General features: G+C 32.8%; 1 protein-coding gene across 1 annotated transcript; it reads right to left on the reverse strand.

Annotated features, from left to right (window-relative positions):
- Positions 1–9,680: 9,680 nt before the first annotated feature.
- Positions 9,681–11,587, reverse strand: LOC111383462 (cytochrome P450 94A2-like). The gene has a single exon (XM_023007576.1). The coding sequence runs from the start codon at positions 11,570–11,572 to the stop codon at positions 9,938–9,940; it is 1,635 nt and encodes a 544-aa protein (XP_022863344.1). The 5' UTR covers positions 11,573–11,587; the 3' UTR covers positions 9,681–9,937.
- Positions 11,588–12,245: the final 658 nt, after the last annotated feature.

Genomic DNA, 12,245 nt, shown 5'->3' on the forward strand with positions numbered 1-12,245 from the left:
GAAGGTGCGCAATGCATTTATTCAGGAAACAAGATGCGCTCACATGTGGAGGCTATTAGTGATTTTATTTTGGATTTAGAAAAGACGTTTTATATTCCAAGTTTTTTTTTACGAACTTGATTTCAGTTTCAAGACTTGTACCTTTAGGTTATTTATTTAATTTCTCATAAGAAAAAAAAAAGTCTTTCAATTTATTTTATAAATTAGATCTCATTGGGGATGGTACATTGTTTAACGGTATTTTCTTTATTAATCTATAAAATAATACTACTTACAATGCTATGCATGTGAACACTGATATAAAACGATGTGTTATAAATGAAGATTCATCTATGTTGTGGCACCAGAGATTAGGACATAGCTCCATAGAAAGGGTTAACAAATTAGTAGATAGAGTACTTAGTACGTTGGATTTTACTGATTTCGACACTTGTATGGACTATATTAAGAGAAAGCAGACCATCAAGTCTAATGAAGGTGCTAAGAGGAGTACATACATATTATAGATCATACATTCAGATATTTGTAGTCCAGATATGGACTCATATGGTCCAAAATACTTCATCTCTTTCATTGATGATTACTCACGATACATGTATATCTACTTGCTTCGTAACATGAACAAAGCACTAGATGCCTTTAAAGTTTTGAGGCCGAAGTAGATAAACAACGTGAAAAGCAAATTAAGATCGTGAGAACAGATAGAGGTGGAGAATATTATGGTAGATACACCGAGGATGGATAAGCACCTGGTCCATTTGCGAAGTTTCTTCAAGAGCATTTGATAGTTGCCCTCTCAGACCAAAATGGTGTAGCAGAAAGAAGAAACTGAATTTTAATGGACATGGTGAAGAGTATGCGTAGTAACTCCAAACTTTCTGAATCCTTGTGGACTGAAGCTTTTAAAACAACATTATATATATTAACCGAGTTCCAAGCAAAGTTGTCCCAAAAACGCCATTTGAATTATGAAAAGGTTGGAAATCGAGTTTGCGAATATAGCATTTGGAATGTCTGTTTGAAGTAAGAGTTTACAACCCATAAGAAAAGTAACTACCCCCAAGGACCATTGGTGGGTACTTAATTGGATATGCTAAAAAGTCTAAAGGGTATAGATTTTATTGTCCAACTCATAGTACTAGGATTGTGAATTCAAGAAATGCGAAGTTTCTTAAGAATGATTTGATTAGTGGGAGCAATCAATTCCAGGAAATTGTTTCTGAAAGAATCATATTGATGCTCGACTTTTCACTTCAAGTGATAGATTAATTGTCGGTCACAACACCCCTCAAGTTCAAACATGTGTTGGACAACCAATCATTGAAGTTTCAGAAGCTGTTGACGATATCCAGTAAATCAAGATGTTCAAAAATTGCCTGAAATTGTTGAACAACCGGTTAAATAACATGATCCTCAGGAAAATGTTGATACAACATTAAGGAAATCTACTAGAATAAGGAAATCGACAATACCTAGTGATTATGCTATTTATCTACAAGAATCGGACTATAATGTTGGAGCAAAAAATGATCCTAAAATATTTTCACAAACAATGGATGTGAAAATGGTATTTCTCAATGGAAATCTAGAGGAAAAGGTTTACATGAAACAACCAGAAGGATTTTCCTGTAGTGGTTGTGAGTATTTGGTGTACAAGTGCAAGAAATCTATATATAGATTGAAACAGGCTTCTCGTCAGTAGCATTTGAAATTTCATGATGTTATCTCTTCATTTGAATTTATAGAGAACATTATGGATCAATGTATATACCATAAGGTCAGTGGGAGTAAGATTTATTTCCTTATTCTATATATGAATGACAATTTACTTGCAACCAATGATAAGGGTTTGCTACATAAGGTAAAACAATTTCTCTCTAAAAATTTTGAGATGAAAGATACGAGTGATGCATCTTATGTCATTGGTATTAAGATCCAAAGGGACAGATCTTGACGTATTTTAGGCCTGTCTGAGACCTATATCAATAAAGTTTTAGAGAGATTTTGGATAAAAGATTGTTCACCAAGTATAGCTCTCATTGTAAAGGATGATAGGTTCAATTTGATCCAGTGCCCGAAAAATAATTTGGAAATGGAACAAATGAAGAGCATTTCTTATGCTTTTGCTATTAGAAGCCTAATGTGTGCTCAAATCTGCATAAGACCTTACATTGCATTTGCTATAGATTTGTTAGGATAATATCAAAGTAATCCAAGTATGGACCATTTTAAAGCAATGAAGAAAGTAATGAGATACCTTTAGGGTACCAAAAATTACATGCTTATGTATAGAGGAACTAAGTTCGTATATTGTTTTGAGGTTACCTCGCATGGTGTATGGATGAAAAGTTTTATTTCTGGGCTTAGAATCAGGAATTCAATTTCTAAGCCATTAATGATATATTGTGGTAATTCAAATTGTAGTCTTTATAGCTAAGAACAATAAAAGTGATATTCGAAACAAATATTGACATAAAGTATCTGGCCATAAAGGAACGTGTTAAAGAAAATAGTGGTAATTGAACACGTTAATACTGAATTAATGATTGTCGATCCTTTGACAAAAGGCATGCCACCATTAAGATTTAAGGATCATGTAGATAAAATAGGACTTGGGTCCTTTATGTGATTTTCGTTGTAAGAACGAATGTTAATGAAACTCTATTTTTGATATTTTCTCATATTTGATTTTCCTTGTATACACATTAATGTTGAGAAATATCATTGATGTTTGGACCTAGAATAAACATATAGTTTATTCATTTAGAAATGTTGGTTAATGTTTAAGAAACATGATGCATTGTAATACATGGAAGATAATATTCGTACTTAGAGAGCCTATCGCCATGATTCATGCATATTGTTTCTTACTATAGTGAACGATGGAATATATGGACAAAGTGGGAGAATGTTAGTTCTTTCTTCCATGAAGGTCTAGATGTGGTCCACATTTTCCGTCATTTCTCTCCCCACGTTTGCATCTGGTTGAGAATGGTTCTACGATGGATGAAGCCTATACATATACAATTTCTTCCATCGGTTGGGTCACTAAGCCTTTCAATCTCATACAATAAGACATACGCCATCTAGTCGAGATTGAGCGAGGTTTAGAAGCACCTAAATCCGATAATAAAGTGTGTGACAGTGGTAATGGCGAGAGGTATGTTTTCGGTTCTGTTTTATTTTTCATTTGATCTATATGAATTTTCGGATCATATAAGCATGTTCAGCTCATTAAGATATTACTTATATCAATTCTAACAAATATTGAACTAAAAAGGGGAAAAAAACCACGATACTACTAAAAAGTACGGTTACAATATTTCCCATACGTATCCTTTGTATAGACGTTGTGGCAGACAAACGCTAAGATGGAATAGATCTGCTAAATATGGATCCGAAGAAATATATGAATATTAAGTAGGTAATAGTTGTGAATGTAAAATGTTAATCTTAAAGCTGATCATCTGTTTACATTCTAAAGTATTAAGTCTTTACGGCAATAGCTGGTAACTGGTTTAAACAACTTATGGCTTCGGAAAAGGAAAAATTAGGCAGCTCTTTATACCAGGATTTGGACCTTCCATGTTATTTGCAACCAGTGTTGGTTCTCTAGTTGATAAACAACGAGATGTCTTCTTCACATCATGTGAATTAAATTTCATAGTAACGAGGAAGTTTCCCGTTTGAGTTATATAAGATATTGTAGGGATAGAAGAGAGAAATATTGACTTACTGCATCCCTAAGCATTTTCCTCAGTATAAATCTTAATCTCTCGATATTTTGTCAAAATCAACAAGTTCTTGATCAAAAATTTATCTCTCAATCACGTTATGTTAGTCACTGGGACACCTTTCGTTGACACTATTTTATGTTGTTCATTTTTTTATCCAACTATAATATTTGTACTCAAAAGTAGATATTATTAAAATAATTAACAAAACTTTCATGTTACATGTCACGCCTCGAAATTTATATATTCAAAGTAGTAAATGACTTATAATTGAATTCTACAATCACTTTAAATCTTCTCTTTATTATAAATGAATCCGTGAAAGTCAAAATGTTATGATTTTTGTTATCATATTTAAGTGGCTAAGCTTTCTTTCTAGGAGGGGATCATTGTCCTCATTTAATGGTAGATCACACCACTTGTTTGTCCAATGTCATTTCAGCAATAGTGTTGATTTAGAAATACATGTCATTGTCTAGAATTATGATTTCTTGATTGATTGTTGAGATCGGTCATGCAGCCAATCATGATGCCTAAGTCGTAACTATGGCATCAAGTAATGATATTGACTTATAGCTAGATAATTGTTACTTGTTTGTAATTGTTTAAAAATTAGGTGCTGAAGTCATGGTTGTCACGTGTTGTGCTGGGAGTGGTTGGCGGTGAGGTGGGGATAGAGTGACTGTAGATATAAATCAAGATATTCCTATATGTTACAGTGATAATTTGTTAGATCTGAACTTGTTTTATGGAGTTCGATCTTAAGATTAATACAAGTACAATATTCTAAAATATTTATATAATAAGATGTGAGATCAGATCCCAACGCTCTATAATTTTTTGATTGATTAAGCCACCATTCACATGAACTCGATATAAATTTGATATCTAAATAAACAACTTAGAAAATGGAAATGTTCGTTATTTAAACAACTTATCACCTGCCAAATATTTTTAACCATAATGTCAAAATCAAGGAATTTAATCCCATAATGCAACCGTAATCAAGTGTACAATTTTTTAGATTTAGTGCTAAATAATGATTTAAAATGCTTATAAATTTTGTAGATTGGTAGATAATAAGTATAATTTGTAGATTTTAGAAAGGCGTGAATAGAAAATATGTTTGAACAATTTAAATAGAAATATGAACTTTATCAAACATTGAACGTAGTGAAACCAGATCTTGCAAAATTCACTAAAAACACAAAAAACTAACTAACTGTTTTGGGTTTACAGAGTTTACCCGTATCTTTAATATTTCACAACTCCTTTGTTTCCTTTTCGTGGATTTGTTTGTTGTCAACATCTATATTCCAAAAACTGTTCGTTGTTAACATCTAAATTCTGAGAGCTCTTTACAGCTACAAGTAAATGGAGGTGGTCTAACAAATTCGAGAACTTCAATTCTTGAACACATAAATAGATGACTAAGTTCATGTTTGGTAGAGATTAAAATTTAAAGTCAACAATTAATTTTAGGAAAATGCTTTTTGTACATAACTATTCACAAAATATTTTATATAATGATGATTTGTCAAAAAATGTAAGTAGAGAAGCTATTTGATTGATGAGATTTTGATCCAATATATTTCATGGGACCCAAACTTTTTAACTACATATTTTATAAAGTTTTATCAAAATATATTAAAATTCTGATTTTAATTTCCAACAAACAGGTGCTAAATAGATAGGAGTAATCAAATTTTAAAGATTCGACAACAAAGCTTCAATAATATTAAAGTAGGAATTGAAGCAACTCTCCTTACTATTAATCTTTAAATTAATGAATGGAGAATAAGAAGATGAGATAAAAACGTAGAGCATAGATGTGCTAGTAAATATTTTTAAATTTCATTAAGTGTCAAACAATCAAAGATTTAGTTAATTTAAGACTCTTTGGCATAAGATAAATTGCACAACAGTATAAGAAAATAATTACATAATGTTGAAAGGAAATCTTAGCACAATAAGAAAAGAATTAGTCAATATTTGATTTTCTTATTTCATTAAACCTTACCTAATTATCTTTATAATTTTTAACCAAGAATTATGTCTTCACTAAAAACTCTGATTCTCTTTTGTTTGGTGAGGGCATAATCCTACTGCATTTGTTTTTCTTTCTTGTAGAAGAGTTTCATGAAAAAACTAACTTACGCCAAATTTGTTCTAACCTCACAAAACAAAATAATCCCAACTATGTTTAGAAATAGTTTCTTAATCTCTATAACAAATTCTATCTTTTTAAAAGCATTGTCAAATTGTCCCAAGTTTCTCAATTGAGGCAGGAAGCATCTTAAAGCAAAACTTAGTTTTCACAAGCTTATTATCGTCAATCGTCATTTGTATTCATCTTCAATTAGGATTCATCCTCAATGAAAGTAAAACTCTATTTTGTACTGTAACAATGCGACGTAATTTTTGTATCTAATTTTTCTTCAATGAATAATCTAGAATTTTGTTACATATTTGAATCTCTTGATCTCCATCAACTTTACAATATGTTTGGAACAGTAATTTATCATATAATACATGTACGATCGCACATATATCATACTACCAACCTGGAACCTTTCCCTTGATAACATTGATCTCATTCACAATAGCCACAATGTTATCTTCCTCAATGAAGTTCACTTTTCCTGAGTTGTTTCTTTCCTAGTGTCGACATTCATTTGCATAATGTCGAGGTTTTTCACTTCTTCTTGAACTTGTTAGAGTTCCTTAAAGGCTTTCTCTTGTTGGATTTATTAGAAGGCTCGGTCTTCTCCGCGGCATTGGTATTTGAAATCCCTTCATAAGAAATGTTGTTCTTATCTTTTGCGCTAGATTTTTCCTCTATTCAAAGATGTTTATGTAATTATTTCAAAGAATGGTTTTTGAAATATGCATGATTTTCTTTCGATATCTTTTTCAAGTCCCGAGAAGTTTTGCAATAATTACTTCTACTTAGAAAATTTCAGGAATCTCAATTTTGACCGCCTTTAACTTGTTGACAAGCACTTGTAATTCATGAATTTGGGGAAGAAGGGGAATATTCTCAAGAAATTTAAAATCAAAGTATTCTGAAATTAAAATTTTTTTTGTACCTTCTTCTTCGACTTTGTACTTACTTTTCAAAGTATTCTGGATTTTCTTTGCCCATGATGTATTGGTGTAGAGATCATACAACCTATCTGATAGAGCCTTGAGAATATGGCCAAGGCATATAAGTTCATCTTCTTAGCGCTTTTATCTTTTGGCATTCGTTTCTCCATTTGTTGGTTTCAGAAGTGGTGCCAATTTCTGATCAAGTGTGTAAAATATCTTCAACACCGTGAGTAGAAATTTTAATTTGTTTTGCCATCTCTTGAAGTTGGTGCCATCAAGGCAATCCAAACAAACAAAGTCTTGAATCGTTAACTTGATCGTCGTCATAGTGCTATCATTCTCCATTGTAACTTATCGTTTGAAATTGTTAGAAAAAATATTTGCACAAAGAAGAATGGAGAAGAAATAAAGAATAAAACTATGAAATTAAGAACAATAATGCGAAGATGAAAAATAAAGATGAAGAAGGCCCGAACACATAATCGTTATCCTCAAATGATATTTGACCTCTCTCAGATTGAAATTTAGTGCTTACAGGATTTTCACAAATAGTTTGCAGGATTAGTCAAGCATCATCAAGGATTTAACACTTAAGCACTTGGTATAATCCTTCAAAACTCGAGAACACAAAATAAGGTTTTTGAATATGATAAAGATAAATCTTTTGCTCTTTTATGGAACGAAATTATGATCACAATATTGATATTTCTTGTGTATTGTAATGAACATCAATCATATATAAAGGCCTCAACGAATCTCTACGAATTGATGCCAAAAGCAAAGGAAAAACCACCAAAATTCAAATAACAACAACCATTAACGACTATGATATTTTTCTATGCGGCTGCATCAATTTGACATGTGACCACAAGCCTATTTGGCCTATGCAGTCACATTGGCCATTTATTGGCCTCCAGTTTTTGTTTTTCCATTCTACACTCATTTGATTGACTTTTGAACTACATCAATAGACAACACTATCTTACGCCAACTTTGTTCTAACGTGACAAAACAAAATAATCCAACTATGTTCGGAAACAGTTTCTTAATCTTTATAACAAATTTTGACTTTTCAAAAGCATTGTCAAATTGTCCCTAAGTTACTCAATTGACGTAGGAAGCACCTCAAAGCAAAACTTAGGATCTGTTTGATTGTAAAGATGAAAAATACAAACCAATTTCATGTAAGTTAGAAAAGAAAAAATCATCAAAACCATATGAATGCATTTTCCAATGGAATTGACCAAAAACATGTTTTAAGTGTTTGTACCTTGAAATTCGAACTCTATTTTCACTTTCATATCAAACAATCAAAGTGGAAACGAATTCCTTGGATGTGACATTTTCCATGGAATTCACTCCAATCAAATGGACCCTTAGTTTTCATAGGCTTATGATCGTCAATCATGTATTCATCTTCAATTAGGATTCGTCCTCAATGAAAGCAGAACTCTAATTTTATTTTGGGTAATTAACATAAAACGTCCCCACCTTTCGTTATTTTTGTGGAAAACGTTCATACCTTTCGTTTTTTGGCGGATTACACCTCACCTATACTTTTTTTTGCGCAAAACGTCATTCTGTCAACTAGCTGTTAAAATGTTCCATTAAATCAAAAGGTAATTAGCACAAAAGGTCCTTACCTTTCAATATTATTGTGCAAAACGTCCATACCTTTCATTTTTAGCATAATTAACTCAAGAGGTCCCTACCTTTCAATGTTATTGTGCAAAATATCCCTACCTATCATTTTTAGCATTTTCACCCCTACTTTTCACCTTTCATTGAGCAAAACTTTCTTTTCATCCCTTTTTCAATAAAATGATGATTTTACCCTCATATTCAAATAAAACAAAAAGAAAAGAAAAGAAAAGAAAAATAAATAATTAATTGCAATCATAGTCCTCAATATTTCAAAACATTACAGGTAAATCCTAAAAATTCTCCATTACCGCCACTTTCATAATCCCACCAAGCCACCACCTATAGATCTATATAGCACCACATTTCGACCACAATACCTATCGGACTCCACCACCACCAGCCTCGCCTCACTTTCCCCAATATCCTCCTCCATAGTATTGGTCACCAATCTGTCCGAAACAACAACATTTACGGTGGTGGAGCCCTGTGGGCATGGGGTCAGAAAAGTGGTGTTATGTTGATTTATAGTTGGCAGTTTGATAGGTTGTGAAAGTCGTTGTAATTGGGAATTCATTATTTCTTTGTAATTTTTTAAAAATTTAAGGATTATGGTTATAGTTGGTAATTCATCTTTTCTTTTTATTTTATTTGAATAGGAGGGTAAAATCATCATTTTATTGAAAAATTGGATGAGAATGACCTTTTTCGCTATGAAATGTGAAAGGTAAGAGTGAGAATGCTAAAAAATGAAAGGTGGGGACGTTTTGTACAATAATATTGAAATGTAGGGACCTTTTGTACTAATTATACCAAAAAAAAGAAAGGTATGGACGTTGTACACAATAATATCGAAAGGTAGGGACCTTTTGTGTTAATTACCTTTTGATTTAACAGAATATTTTAACGAGGAGTTAATAGAAGGACGTTTTGTGCAAAAAAAGGTAAAGGTTATGGTGTAATCCGCTAAAGAACGAAAGGTAGGAACGTTTTTCACAAAAACATCGAAATGTATGGACGTTTTATGCTAATTACCCTTTATACTATAACAAGGCAACAAAATTTTTCTTCAACGAATAATCTAGAACTTTGACTTTGGGTTCCAATTTTTGCGTACAAAAGTTTTTAATTTTTTTTTTTTTACATCAATTTTATAAAAATAACTTGCAATTAATTATGAGTACATAGTCTGATTTACATGTTAGGAGAAGGATATATTTTCTAATAACTTGCAATTAATGACGAATAGATAATCTGAATATGGATGTTCATACGAAAGTACAATGTAATCCCATATAAAAATTAAAATTCAGACAAGAAAACATCACACTTCTAACATGTTTGGTTTAGCTTAAAAAACTCGCACTTCTGGCATTTTAGCTTCTTTTTCGGCTTATTCAGTGAGACTGATGAAATACGCATCTTCTTCTACAAAAGAAGCAAAGCCAAACATACTCGAAATAATTGAACAACTAGTTTTGGAGAAGATCAACGTCCCTCTCTTCAACTCTCACAGGAAAACCTCCCTTCATTTTTGAAGTGAAATCCGATATATATATCGGCTCACTGCCTTTCTCCGCCACCGGTACCACCCTGAAACGCCTCAAGACACCGGCAACAACCCTCTTCATTTGCAAGAAAGCCATGTCCTTCCCCAAACAAATTCTTGGCCCGGCCTGAAACACCGGGTATGTAAAGTTATCCTTGCCCACAAAGCTCCACTTTCTGGCAGATTCCTCCACTGCGTCCTCCAGCCACCGCTGGGGTCGGAACTCCTCCCAGTCTGGCCCCCACACTTTCTCAACCCTCCCCATAGCGTAGGGATGATAACTTATTCTTGTACCCTTCTCGACCACAGTCCCATCTGGTAAAACATCACGATTCACAGCTGATTTTGTGTCCACAGGGACTGGTGGATATAATCTCATGCTTTCACAAAGTGAAGCATGTGTATAAACCAAGTCCTTCACTTCCTCATAAACTGTTGTTTCTGATGTCCGTTTAATCTCTTCCACGATCTCATTTTCCACTTCTGCATTATTGTAAAGCAACCAGAAAAACCATGTTAATGCAGCAGAAGTAGTGTCACGGCCAGCCAGAATAAAACTTATCACTATATCAGTAACAAAATCTTCATCAGAATGACCAGAACTCAAGAATCTGGACAGAAGATCAACAGATTCTTTTGAAGTACTCTCATCAAGTTCTTGTTTCTTCTCTTTCATTATTGATTTCGCAAATTCTCGAACTTCGTTTGCTACAATCTTCAATCGCTTTTCAGAGCCTATGTTGAGAGCCCTTTTGATTTTCCATATAATAGGGATATTTGAGTTGAATCTTTCACTGATGAGTGTTAGAGCACTTTCAAATGCAACAGCAAATCTTGCCTGGGGAAGAGATGGTAACAAATATGCAGGATCGTATCCAAAAGCAATCTTGCAGATGTTATCAAAGGCAAATCTCTGAAGTATATCTTGAAAATCAATCACAATTTTGTTAGCTGCTGCATTTTTTAGAACCGGGATTAGGCGATCGGATAATTCAGAATCAACTACGGTTTCCACGAAATTACGCAGAGATCTGGTGTTGAATTCATGGCTCGAAACTTGTCGTTGAAACCTCCAATTATCGCCATCAGCATTGAATATGCCATCTCCAAGAAAATCTTTTAATGTTTTTCGAAAAACATCCCCTTTACGATAGTTAGGGAAGTTGTTTTTGAGCATATGCTGGACATTGGCGGCATTGGCCGTGAACATTTGCCGGTAGCCAAAAGGGCGGTGGAGAGTAAACGTCAGGTTGGGAGTAGATAATACCATTTCCGATGTCCATTGGACTCGCCTACTCTTGTTTTTCAAGATTGTGAAGATTGAACCAAAAATAGGGTATACTTTTGGAAGCTTTGTTGAATTGGAGGAAGAGGAGATATTATTTAATCTGGTTTTCAATTTGGCCAAGATCAAGAACAAAAAAGGAAGAATTATGCACAAGAGAATCGAAGCGAAGAACTCGATGCGCAACATTTTCGATCCAAAAGGAACAAGAAATGGAGTTACATGTGGACGGAGATGAGTATGTGAATATAATGAGAAAATGGAGGTGTCCATTTATAGAGTTATAATTTCTCTTAAACGACATTTTCCTAAATGATGGTAAGTTCACTTTATTCTTTATATTATTTAATTCGCTTTCAAAAATAATTTATTGTGAGTTAATGATTTTTCTTCTTAATGCAAATCTACTCTCACGTTTATTGGCATTTCTTTTCAAAACTATAATGTAATCTTCATTGACTTCAATGTCCTATCACAATGAAAGTATGAAGCTATTTGATTTGGAAACCTTCATTAACTTAAATCTAAGCTGGACGGTTAAGTTATTACAAAAATTAAAATATTATTGTATCCCTTATTTGCATTCTTGTTAATTAAAATAAGTGCATGTAAAGGTATATGAACTTCTTTAACACATGTTTCATGACATCGATTGGTTGTTAGATTCAATGTAATACTGTGAAATAAATATGGATTGTGTTGTCTCAAATTTGTTGTTCCTTTAATATCTCTTGAGAATGTGAAATTCTAATTCTATCCACAAAAGCAATAAAATTGTAAAAAAATAATAAAGAAATAAATAAATACAAGAACACATAAAATTTTATAAAGATTTGTTTTAATATGAAACTATGTCATCTTTTCCCACTGCGATAATTCATTATGACTTAAAAAGTTTATAAGAGAAAATTGCACGTTTTATCTTGTCTAACCTCTCTTTTTTATG

The sequence above is a fragment of the Olea europaea genome, unplaced genomic scaffold, assembly GCF_002742605.1.
Source record: "Olea europaea var. sylvestris unplaced genomic scaffold, O_europaea_v1 scaffold2695, whole genome shotgun sequence".
NCBI lineage: Eukaryota > Viridiplantae > Streptophyta > Magnoliopsida > Lamiales > Oleaceae > Olea > Olea europaea.

Excerpts from the sequence above, each read along its gene's own strand:
- LOC111383462 (XM_023007576.1), bottom strand. The coding sequence starts at position 11,572 with ATGGACACCTCCATTTTCTCATTATATTCACATACTCATCTCCGTCCA.